Genomic DNA, 13320 nt, shown 5'->3' with positions numbered 1-13320 from the left:
ATTTACTCGGGTTCATCTCCGTATTTCTTTAGTGCTTTCATAAGATTGGGCATTGTAATTCGGGGGTTTGATATATAGAATACTATATCATCTGCTAATGCAGCCAATTTATGCTCATCTTCTCCGACTTTGAAGCCCCCTATGTCTGCACCCACCCGCACTGTCGCCAGGAGAGGTGCCAGCACGAACAGGAGCGGAGACAGGGGACATCCCTGTTTCGCCCCGTTATTCATTCTAAAGGGGGGTGACAATGTTCCATTTACTTTCACCATGGCTGTAGGACCTTTATATAGTGTTTGTATCCACTGCATCATCCTTGGGCCTATCCCCATGCTCTCTAGAGTGCTCATCATGAATCCCCAGTCTACCCTGTCAAACGCCTTTTCGGCATCTATGGACAGGAGTAGACAGGAGACTTCTTTTATTTTTTGAAGTGACAAAAGTGTTCTTGCCCCATTGTCCCTCCTCTCTCTCCTTGGTACTAAGCCCACTTGATCAGGATGGACCAGCTCTGTCATTAAATCTTTTATCCTTGTTGCTAATATTTTGGCGAACAATTTTGTGGCAGCATTTAACAATGATATAGGTCTGTAGTTTGAACACTTAGTACTATCTTTGCCTTCTTTTACTATAATGGTAATTGATGTCAATAATGCCGCGTACACATGAGCAGAATGTCCAACAGAAAAGGTCAGACGGAAGCTTTTCATCGAATATTTCGATCATGTGTATGTCTCATGGGACTTTTTTTTTTTTTTTTATGAAAATGCCGACGGACCTAGAAATAGAACACGTTTTAAATATTTCCGACGGAACCAATTCCTATCGGGAAAACTGCTCATCTGTATTCTGTTCCGACGGACCAAAAACGACACATGCTCTGAAGCAAGTATGAGACAGAAGCTATTGGCTACTGGCTATTGAACTTCCTTTTTCTAGTCCCGTCATACATGCTGTACGTCACCGTGCTCTTAATGATCGGACTTTGGTGTGATCGTGTGTACGCACGACCGTTCCAGCGGAACTCCGTCGGAAAAACCTTCAGAGTTTATTCCGAGGGGAAAACCGGTCGTGTGTACGCAGCATAAGGCCTCTTTACTCATCTCATACCGCCTTTCCAATCCATTCATATATGTGCAATGAACTACCTAGATCTAATGGAAGCTCATGATGTCAAAGATGGACACATGCACTATTTAAAGCCTACACACTTGCCTGGAGCACATCTGTTCTGTTTGACAGTTACCAAGGCAGTACAGGCAGATGGTATGTTAGGAGTGACAGCTTTTCTGTCATTCTGTATCCGAGATGAGAACATCACTCTAGTGAGAAAATTTTGATGGTAACTGCCCAGCATATGTGGTAGAATCAAAGGCAACAGATTAGGATATAAATGTTGAACAACTAGCTTGGAAATGTTTGTCAAATGAACCATTACAGTGAATGTAAAGATATTATCTATGGCACAGACGCACCATATTCAATGTTACATAATAATCAGTGCTCAGCCTACCTGATGAGTTCCCATCTGATCCCTGTAAGTAGGGGAAACTCTCCACCTCTGATGATGTGGTGGCTGCAGTCAGGAAGGCAGCAAGGTCCTTATAGGTGGCATTGCCAGGCAGGTCCAAAGCACGTCTTGCAAAGTGAACCTGAGGCTGCAGACGCGACCCTGTGAGGGACAAAAAACACAATAATTGTGTAAACAATAAATACTGATCTCTACATAAAAGTAACATTTCTTTACAAATAGTAAGTGGATGTAAACCCTCACATATGCCCAGTGAAGTGAACAGCCCCATATGGTACACAGAGGCAAAACAAATCTCCCTACATAAGTTTTACATGTATATCTGCCGTCTTCAGCTTTATATATTCTTTAGAATTCTTACACTGTGTTAAAATTTTCACTTCCTCATTCAGCTGTAGGAGTAGATTCTTGGGTTACACTGTGTGACAGATGATTGGAGGAAAGGCACACACCCCTATTTCACATAGGCAGAAGAGCGAAGATACTTTCAGAGCTGTGCTGTGCTGTGACAAGTTCTCTGCTAATTTATAGCACCCTCCCCAATACAAAATTCAGGCTGCTTTTATCTCCCATCTTAGGGGACTTGTCAGAAGTTATCATGCTGATAACATAGGAACAAAACAGCAGAAAGACACATGACGAAGGGCTTTGGCGAGAGATAAGTAAACACTACAGATATATGTGCCCAGGTAAAAATTTCATGAAATCGGGTTTACATCCACTTTAAATGTTACTCTTAAAGTGACCCTGTCTGTTGCATCAAAAATGTAAATGTCAGTTCTCTGCAATAGTAGAGCTGTTATACTTACAGCTCTCTGTGCCCCTTCCATCAGATCAGTCCAGAGCTGCAGCCCTCTGGCAGACACTTCAGCATTCAATACTTCAGGGAATGATAACATCCTATATCAGTTATAATGCTGCGCAGCCCTGTAGTGACATAAGGTCCGGAGGATAGAACCGCAGTGTAAGGAAGGGGACATGGCCAACCACCACTCTGAGGTGTTGAATGTTGAAGAGTCTGATGGAAGCCGCAGCGCTAGAATGGAAGGGAAGGTAGAGAAACCAAGCTGCTGGAGGAGGCAAGTATAAAATCTCTTCTATTTCCAGGGAACTGGCCTTTCAATTTTCGTAGCGACTATAGGGCCTAAACCGACGGCTTTGGACCTGAATTAATTAGCTTCCTTTTATTATCAGTTAAAGTGTTTGTTAACCTAAAAAACAAAAAATAAACAAAATAATGTTTCCTTAAAGCATGCTATAGAGCACAGTGCTTGTGCTGTGTAATTTGGCCACTTCTATCACCTAAAAAACCTGGCTGATCCTACCTGGCTATACCCTCCCGCCTGTAAACTGACCATGGTACATCATGGCTGCTGCGTCCTGACACTGGTCAGTTTACATGCCTCCGTCACCTGCAGCCCTGCTCTGTAGTCCTCTGTTCTCCCCTCCCCCCCCCAACCTCCCTGCTTGTGTCCGTGCCCGCCTCCTCCCCCCCTGCTGCTCTCATATCTGCAATAAAATAATCCCATCCCCTCTGTAATATAATATGTGCCCCTGTATGTTTTATAAAAAATTATACGCCGATCACGTGTACTCATCGGCTCTCTCTCCTCCCCTCCTGACATCGGCAGTGCTCGGCCCCGCCCACTGGAGCTGTCAGCTAGGCGGAGGTGGGAGCTGAGGAGTCACATGATCGCCAGGAGACGCTTATGTTCCAGAGGGGATGGGATGCTTTTATAGAACTAGGTTAATAACCACTTTAAGATCTTTCAGGATTTATTATTATTTATTATTATTATTTATTCGATACATATGACCAGCAGTTGACCTCTTCTGACCTGCATTTTCATAGACTTGCATGGGTAGAGAAGCAGTTCTGGCCACGAACAACAGCCCATCAGCACTGGTCCATAAAGTGTTTGTTACCCCAATACTTCATATTACTGATATGTTTCTGCTGTACCATGTACTTGTATACAAAAGGATCCTGTTCTCTTTGTATTGCTTCCTTTGTGTAAAATCCCTGGTGTTCCTGCTAGCCCCTCTCCTTTCCTATTAAAAACTGACCACACTAAGCAGGAGCACTCAATGGTCAGTTCCCTAGCTGTGCTGGCTACTCAGCCTGCTCTCCTCTAATGATCAGACTTGTGTTGACAAACCCCCTGCTGCACAGCCATTCACTGGGAAGCTCAGAGTGACACTGCTTTTCCTCCTCCAGCTTTTATGCAGCTAAGAACAGAGAGAATGTGATCACTTCTAAAACAAGGTATTTATAACGTATTTTTAAATCTATACAAAAATGTTTTGCCTTTCATTTCTATTTAAAATGGAATGAGTTTTACAAGGTGATCATTTACAATCACTTAAAAACATATCTAAACCCAAATACAAAACTAATATATTTCTAAATGTGCTTCCTGAATTCCATTTCTTTGGCTTTTTTTTTTTCCTTTACTTTTACTCGTTTATTTGGCCAACAAGTATTATTTTTCAACTTTAACAGACCAAACTGTCCAGCAAAAATGACAGCTACAGGTTTGAGAAATGTACAAGATGGAAAAACTTGTTTCATTTCAGATTGGTTTACGTTAATAATTTCTTTTTGTCATATTTGTTATGGTAGAAAGATTTGTTTTTGGAATTTGTTTTGGTTATTCGGATTTGTTTTGGATATTCGGATTTGTTTTGTATATTCGGATTTGTTTTGTATATTCGTTCTTTTCAAATTGATTCCAATTTCAGAAGACAACTATATTCATTCTATTCTAATCTATTTTACTCTTTTCATCCTATTTCACTTTTATACTATATTACTGTATTTATTACAATAGATTTCCATTTCAAAATAATTTTCAAAATTTTATCAAATTAAAATTAATGCCCAAACGTTTTAAATTTGTTATTTTGTTAGAATTTATTTTGGATTCGATGAAATTCATTGCTATTGTGATTCGGGTAGAATACATCTGAATGACAAAATTTTTGTCTGAATTTCGATTTGTAACGAAACAAATTGCACAGATCTAGATGAGACAAACCATTTAATGCCACTTGCCTGCCAAGTGGAACGTAAAAATAGCCACAGACTCAGATCATGTCTGGTGATCTTGCCAGTAAATCTGTTATCTTTCAACTTCCTTTAACAGACCAAGCTGTCTAACGAAAATGGCAGTTAGAGGTTTGGGACAAACCATTAAACACTGCCTGCTGACTGGAAAGTCAAAGAACGGCCGCAAAGGCTCATGTCAATACTGTGCTCTCTCCCTTCTGACTATAAGTTCATTGTCAGTACATTCGTATGCAGCACACCTGTCTGGCTCCTAGTGCTGCCCCACCACTCTCTACCCAGTCTGAGTCCTGCTGTAAAGGGGATTGTAAGAGGCTGATATTAGATCAAATTAAGGGACCTTCACTGCGTAATACACCATTACATATATATATTATTTATTTATTTATTTTAAATGTAAGCACCTGAATCTGACCTGTTATCAGCCACTTCCAGACCCTGTGCAGCAGGGCTGGAGTATAAGAGGAAGAAGCAGTACACAAAGCCAATCAGTTTGTGTGCTTGCTGATATAAGGAGAAGACAGAGATGCGTTCATCATTGTGCAGTTTTTTTTTTGTTTTTTTTTACTGTCCAATCACAGGCTGTGACAAGTCTAGGACGACCTGGGCTCAGAGGAAGTGTGTGCAATTAAAGTTGGCCATCAGACTTAGAACATCTTGCAGGCAAACAGCTGCATTCACACCTAAACGTTTTCAGCTCGTAAAAATGCTCACCTCAAAAGTTCCAAAACGCCCAGCAAGCACATTCCCATTCATTTAACCGCTTCAGCCCCGGAAGATTTTACCCCCTTCCTGACCAGAGCGTGTTTTGCAATTTGGCACTGTGTCGCCTTAACTGACAATTGTGCGGTTGTGTGACATTGTACCCAAACAAAATTGACTTCTTTTTTTCCCACAAATAGAGCTTTCTTTTGGTGGTATTTGATCACCTCTGCGGTTTTCATTTTTTGCGTTAAAAACAAACAAAAAAAAAAGCGACAATTTTGAGAAAAAAAAAAAAGCATTTTTTTTTACTTTTTGCTATAATAAATATTCTTCTACATATTTTTGGTTTAAATAAAAGTCGCAATAAGTGAATATCGATTGGTTTGCTCAAAAGTTATAGCGTGTACAAAATAGGGAATAGTTTAATGGCATTTTTATTATTCTTTTTTTTTTATTAGTAATGGTGGCGATCTGTGATTTTTATCATGACTGCGACATTATGGCGGACACTTGACACTATTTTTGGACTATTGTCGTTTATACAGCAATCAGTGCTATAAAAATGCACTGATTACTGTGTAAATGACACTGGCAGGGAAGGGGTCAACCACTAGGGGGTGATGAAGGGGTTAAGTGTGTCCTAGGGAGTGATTCTAACTGTGGGGGGAGGGATAGGCTCCCACTCACATAACAGCGATCACTTCTCCCGATATAAGGGAGCAGTGATCTCTGTCATGTCACTTGGCAGAACGGGGAAATAAATGCCTTGTTTACATAGGCACTTCCCTGTTCTGCGGCTCCGTGACACAATCGCGGGTCCCGCGGGCAAGGTCACGTTGTATGTGCGAGTGCCCACTAGCCTCGCCAATTAAAGGGGACGTACAGGTATGCCCGTTTGCCCACCGCTGCCATTGGGCCAACGTATATATCGGGTGGGCAAGTGGTTAAAAGGCCCCTGTTTACATCCATCTGAGCGTTCTGTCGCCTGAAGCCCAAAAAAGTTTATTTTTACGCAGATTACAGGCACTTTTCTGCTTTTTACATTGGTGACCTTTTGACCTGTACAAAATCGCGGCAATAACGCGGGCAAAATCAAGCCAAAATCCCGGGACTTTCTGCCTGAAACCAAAACACACTCAGGTGTGAACGCAGCCTAAGCCACGGGACAGGTGATTTCAACACCCCAAGCTCCATCAGCATATAAACATTAATGCAGACTTGGAAAAACCATAAGCAATATTCAGTGTAAGGAAAAAAAAATCGGCCTGACCCGTACACAGCGCAGGCCCGACCGTGGCGGATTTATGAGATAATTGAACCATGTAAATACCACACACACTGCGGCTCAAATACGGGGGAAAAAAAAAATCACTTACATTTGTGTGGAAGGAGGAAAAACCACAGACCACTTATTTATGGCTCTAAACCAACAGCTAAGTCAACAGAAAAAAGGAAAAAATAATAAATGCTCTCATGGCCGTCAAAGAAATATGTCCCTAACAAATGGGGGTTTATGGGCTGCTCTCAGTCTACCGCCGGGACCCACATATGGCACAAGGAGGAGAATCTTCTTCTCCACAAAAGGAAAAAGAAAACCTCAAACTTATTCAGTGACGTTCTTTACAGGATTCACTGGTTGTGTAAAACTTTGGCCAAATACACATTCACCGGCCACTTTATTAGGTACACCTGATCAATCGCATGGCCACACAAATTGCTAATCAGCCAATCACATGGCAGAAACTCAATGCCTTTAGGCATCTAGACATGTTGAAGACGACTTGCTGAACTTCAAACCGAGCATCAGACTGAAAAAGAAAGGGGATTTAAGTGACTTTGAACATGGCATGTTTGTTGGTGCCAGACAGGCTGGTCTGAGTATTTCAAAAACTGCTGATCTCCTGGGATTTTCACACACACACAACCACCTCTTGGGTTTACAGAGAATGGTCCAAAAAAAAGAAAATATCCAGTGAGTGGCAGCTGTGTGGAGGAAAATGCCTCGATGTCAGAAGAGATTGGGGAGAATGGTTTGAGGTGATAGAAAGGCAACAGTAACTCAAATAACCACTCGTTGCAATCAAGGTATGCAGAATACCATCTCTGAACACATTCTACACATCGAACCTTGAAGCAGATAGGCTACAGCAGCAGGAGACCACACCAGGTGCCACTCCTATCAGCTAATAAAAAGAAACTGAGGCTACAATTTGCACAGGCTCACCAAAATTGGACAAAAGAAGATTGGAGAAATGTTGCCTGGTCCAATAAGTCTCAATTTCAGCGCAAAATTCAGATGTTCGGGTCAAAATTTGGTGTAAACAACATGAAATCATGGATCCATCCCGCCTTGTATCAACAGTTCAGGCTGGTGGTTGTTGGGTAATGGTGTGGGGGATATTTTCTTTCTTTCTTTCTTGCACACTTTTGGCCCCTTAGTACCAATTGAGCATTTTTTTTAAACACCACGGCCTACCTCAGTATTGCTACTGACCATGTCCATCCCTTTATGACTACAGTGTCCCCATCTTCTGATGGCTCCTTCCAGCAGGATAATGCACCATGTCTCAAAGCTCCAATCATCTCACCACTGGTTTCTTGAACATGACAATGAGGTCCCTGTACTCCAATGGCCTCCACAGTCCCCAGATCTCACCCAATAGAGATGTGGTTCTCAACCTCGGTCCTCAAGTACCTCCAACAGGCCATGTTTTGGGAACTTCCCTTAGATAGAATAGCTCTCATCAATACCATGCCATGGATATTGATTTAAAGCAGCTGTGCAAAGTAAAGGAAAACCTGAATACATGGCCTGTTGGGGGTACTTGAGGGATGTGGTGGAACGGGAGGTTCACATCATGGATGTGCAGCCAACTAATCTGCAGCAAATGTGCGATGCCATCATGTCAATATGGACCAAAATCTGAGGAATTTTTCCAACATCTTGTTGAATCTATGACATGAAGAATGAAGGCAGTTCTGAAGGCTAAAGGGGGTCCAACCCGGTACTAGCAAGGTGTACCTAATAAAATGGCCGGTGAGTGTATATGTCAATAGAAAACAAAAACTTTCGGTTCCCTTGTAGTACACCTGTTATGTTTAAAAGAACGTTCATTTGTTTGGCATTTCTTTATGGTTCTTTATGGTAAGGGCAATAAAATGGGTCGTAGATTAAAAAAATAAAATAGTGAGACAGCGGTGCCTGAAAAGTAGCTGCCTTTAAAGGCTTAGCTAACCCATAGTGCTCTGGGAACTCCTTTCTCATGCATTAAACCTTAACTAAAAGCAGGTACAAAACCCCAATAACTGTAGTCACATACTAATTAAAGCTGAACAGCTAAATACGCAGCAGAAATACATATAATGGAGCTGTTATCCCTGCCAAAGAAGTTGTATTTGTGTACATCCAGTTCTCGGATTTACACAGCTCTGCCACACAGTAAAGCACTGCATGGCAGGGAAAGAGACCTCCACTTTTGTTGAAAAAAAAAAAAAAAAAAGACATTCCCCTCTGGGTGATCTATGTACATTGCGAGGATTTTAACAAACGTTGTTTCAGATTTCTACTTTTTGTTATTCCATATATCTCCATGTGCAAAGTGAATGTGAATGGGAGCAATTTTATAATTACCAATCAGCTGATACACGTGCAGATTTCTAATGGGGAAAATCGCAGGGTCTGCATCCCTTTAGATATGATTACCCCTTTTTTGTTGCAGAGGATGAGCAAAATCTGATTTGTAGCTTAGTGAAGACTTCTGGGGAAATCATTGAGCCAATCACACAAGCAAAAAAAAAAAAAAAACTGACATTCCTGGGGGGCATTCCGTACCCCATCTGTGCAGAGAACGAATCAGGGTTGCCAATTTTGCATTTGCACACTGCTGCGACAGCAAAGTCGCAAGACTTTCTCTGCGACTTGATCAGACTTAGAGGCTAGTTAGGAGTCTATACAAAGGCTGAAATCACATCCAAGTCGGACCAAAGTAGTGCAGGAACCTTTTCTAAAGTTGGAGTGACTTGCGTAGTATCAGTTGAGACCGCGCTCATAGGGAATCATTGAATTTGACATGACATGACATGTGACTTGGGAACTCACAAGTCGGATCCTATGCTGCAACAGTTTGAACCAAGCCTATAATGAAAAGGTCATTTTAAAAAAAGGTTATATCACAACCGTTTTTTTTCCCCCCACAAAAGTGAAGCAGCAGCAGACCGATGCTCATCTCCCTGTCACTCTTCACCTATCAGCATGTTCCCTGCAGTACAGCACAACTGTCTTACTCAGTGTTGCCAACTGACAGTATTTTTACTGGAAGCCAGTAAAAAATAAAAAAATAAATAAAAAAAAACTGTCATTTTTCTCCTGCCAGTAAATGCCAGTGACAGCAAAAGGTTACCAGCAAAAAACATATGGGTGTAACGCTTGGCTTGGAACTGCGCATGCACAGTATATTGATTGGTTTGCGCAAAAGTTATCGCGTTTACAAAATAGGGTATAGATTTATGGTATTTTTTTTCCTAGTAATGGTGGCGATGTGCGATTTTTAATCGGGACTGCGACATTGTGGCGGACAGATCGGACACTTGACACTTTTTTGGGACCATTGACATTTATAGATCGATCAGAGCTAAAAATAGCCAGATTACTGTATAAATGTCACTGGCAAGAAAGGGGTTAAAACTAGGGTGCGATCAAGGGGTTAAATGTGTTCCCTCAGGTGTTCCTATATACTAGGAACACAAGATCTGTCTCCTCTCCCCGGCCAGAATGTGGCTTTGTGTGTTCACACACACACATACACATCCCCGTCCTGGCTCTGTCTGGAGTGATCGCGGCCACCGGGCAGGCGCATCGGCTCCTCAGTGATGCGGCGGGTTCGCGCACTCTCTATACCCCTTAAAGCAGCCAACGTAAAGCCGCAACGGCTCACCCAGGGGAGCTAACCTGCCGCAGTGTAACTGAGGCGGCTGGTTGGGAACCAGTTAAATCACATTGCTAATAGCATATTGTACTACTTTGTAGCCTAAATACTGAAATTTGCACTTAAAACTAATTTTGTAACTTTTGAAAAAAAAATAAAATAAAATAAAAATAAAAACTTGGCTGTGCCAGTAAATTTGGGGTGTTGCGTCAGTAAATTTCAATCAGGCAGGTTGGCAGCAGTGGTCTCACTCTGTGTGCTGTCTCTCCTTCTTCCAGTCTGAGCTTTGCTCTGCAGGGGATTGCAAATTAAAGTCAAATTCAAGTAATTGCACTTCTTGAATAAAAAAAAAACATTAAATGATGTACTGCTGATGAATGTGGAGCCCTCCCCAGAGTTCCACTTTATTTGCAGCGGATGCCCGATTGGTGGCAGTAGACATTGCGCCCCTTCAGCTCCGTACAGGGGGTTTTATGTATCTGGGACAGAGCGTGGTCTGGAAAACACATCAGCGTTAAGTAGCAGGCAGCTTTCCCAGAGTTCTCTTAGTCGTCTCCTCCTTAATAGGCTCCCTTTATTGCTCCAGGAAGACTGAATGCCTTATTGCATATTTTTATTTTTTTTTATTTTTTTTTTAGGTTTGCACGGTACAACCTGGCCCTGTGCTATTATTACCAAAGGCTGGCTTAAAAGAGGAAAAAAAAAAAAAAGATGAAATAAAGTGTGATGACACTGGGCAACGTTTACACGCATGGTGTATTTTCCATGTGGCTTTCATTACTATGGAGCTATAAAACACATGGAATTGCCCTCTAGGTCAAACAGCTAAAACTCCCCAGGAAATTGGCTCAGACACTGATTGGAAAAAAAAAAAAAAAAAAAAAAAAAAAAATTAAATATAAAAAAAAAAAAAAAAAAACTGAAGATTAAGCATTTCCAGTTTGGATTAGTTCACAATTACTCATACTGTAACAGGAACTATTTAAAGGTGTTTACTATGGAGAGTAATTGTACCCTTTGAGCGGTTTAAGGAATACATTTAATATAATACAATATTAATTTATTAATATATATATATATATTTTTTTTTTTTTATACAATAGAATTTCCCACATACCCTTTTTTCTGCAAATACAATCCTTGTCAATTGGGATAAAAAAAATGTTTTCCCTTTTTAACCACTTGACTTTTGGAAGATTTACCCCCCTCCAGGCCATACAGCACTACGTTAATTTAACTGACGATTGCGTGGTCATGCAACACTGTACCCAAATAAAACTTTATATGCTTCCCCTCACAAAACGAGCTCTCTTGATAGCATTTGATAACCTGAGTTTTTTTTTATTTTTAGCGCTATAAACAAAAAAAAAAAAACAATTTTGAAAAAAAAAAAAAAACTTTTTTTTGCTTTCTGCCATGAGAAACATATCCAATAAAAAAATAAAAATGTAGAAAATCAAATTTCTTCATCAAATTTAGGCCAATATGTATCCTGCTACCTAGTTTTGTTTAAAAAAAAAATCCCAATAAACATATTCATTGGCTTGCACAAAAGTTTTAGCGTCTACAAACTAACTATGGCATTTATACTGGAATTTTTTATTATTTTTTTTTTAATACTAGGAATGGCAGCGATTACCGACTTACGGCGGGCAAATCGGACACAAAGTGACACATTTTGCAAACCAGCGACACTAATACAGTGATCAGCACTAAAAATCTGCACTGTCACTATACTGATGACACTGGCTGGGAAGGGGGTTAAACATGTCCAGGGAAATCAAAGGGTTAAATGTGTGCCTAGCCAGTGTTTTGGTGTACACTGTGTGCTGCTTTTACTAGGGGAAGAAATGGATTCTAGTTTCTGATGTGTAATTTACTGCCAATCGGCAGGTGCCAGAGGACACTGAGTGCCCGGCAACTGCAGATCAGCTTCTGTTGTGAATATTCACAGCAGAAGTGGGGCACCCCCAGCAGGCAGGAATGCCAAATTATGTGATCCGGCGCACAGCTGCCACCCTGTAGCAGTAAAACTTCTATGGGGCGGACAGCAAGTGGTTATAAGTATATGGTCTACTTTAGTTGGGAAGTACAGAAACAAGTGTCAAATAAGAAAATGTGAGAGTTCAAGAAGCTTTTAAAATTACCCTTATATTGATTACATGAAAACATCCAACGCGCTTCATGGGCAATAACTTATCTCCCCTCATCAGGCAAAATAACCAAAGAGGGATCTACATTGGATGTCTCAGAAATACTCATTTAAACATCCCCCATTTAGACTTCCTGAAACACGGGGGGCTTTTTAAGCCTGCTCCGCCAGCTCCTTTCATTGGGGGGGGGGGGTCAGGTTCATACGGGAAATCTTCAATGCCCAGATAGACAGAGAGGCAGACCAACCACCATGCATAAGGTGAGCAGTCTGGAGTGTCACTAGGTGTCTGGGCACAATATGTGTGACTTTTGGAAGCACAAGCACAGTGAAATATGTTGGGATATTATAGGGACTTAGGTTATGCTTTGAGTTTGAACAATTTATATTTGACACTAAATGTTGTCATTTGATTATTAAAGACCGATTACACTTTATTTTAGATCTTCATGGTCGTTTTAATTTTATACTCATATTTGTAATATGTATGCAGGGCTGCTGTTAGAAATTGCGGCGCTCCACACAGCCTACCAGACAGGCCCCCATCCGAAAGTGACTGAGGTCCCTTTCTCTGTAACCTCAGCTGCACAAATGAATGGATAGCACCGAGGCTTTCTGATCATTTACAAATTGAAGCACAGTTAATATAGTTTACTATGCTTTGGCGGTGAATGGACACAGAAGTGATTGGTACGGATTGCTCACTGTGTTCATTCAGGAAAGGAAGGGGCCAGAAAAAGACATTTAGCCCTTCCCCTGCTCTCCATCCTGAAACATCCTCCTGTGTGCATGCAGCAGCTGCATGCAGGAGAGGAAGGAAGACAAAAGAAATGCGGGGAAAAGGGGCCCCCAGGGGGGACCCAGACAGCAGATGGACGGGGTTACATTTACAAGAACCAATCCCCCTGCAGTGCAGCCAGAGGGCGAAAGAGGAAAAGCT

At 41.4% G+C, this 13320-nt stretch overlaps 1 protein-coding gene across 1 annotated transcript in view; it reads right to left on the bottom strand.

Annotated features, from left to right (window-relative positions):
• Nucleotides 1-13320, bottom strand: part of FAM171A1 (family with sequence similarity 171 member A1) — a 174740-nt gene that overhangs the window by 57299 nt on the left and 104121 nt on the right. The window contains exon 4 of the mRNA XM_077490850.1: nucleotides 1514-1672. Coding sequence (XP_077346976.1) covers nucleotides 1514-1672 — 159 coding nt within the window. The remainder of the gene's footprint in view (nucleotides 1-1513; nucleotides 1673-13320) is intronic.

The sequence above is a fragment of the Lithobates pipiens genome, unplaced genomic scaffold (genome assembly GCF_037356315.1).
Source record: "Lithobates pipiens isolate NorthernLeopardFrog02 unplaced genomic scaffold, aLitPip1_a1.2 Scaffold_19, whole genome shotgun sequence".
Taxonomy (NCBI): domain Eukaryota; kingdom Metazoa; phylum Chordata; class Amphibia; order Anura; family Ranidae; genus Lithobates; species Lithobates pipiens.
Note: the sequence above shows the minus strand (reverse complement) of the source record. Positions and strands in the feature narration are given on the sequence as shown.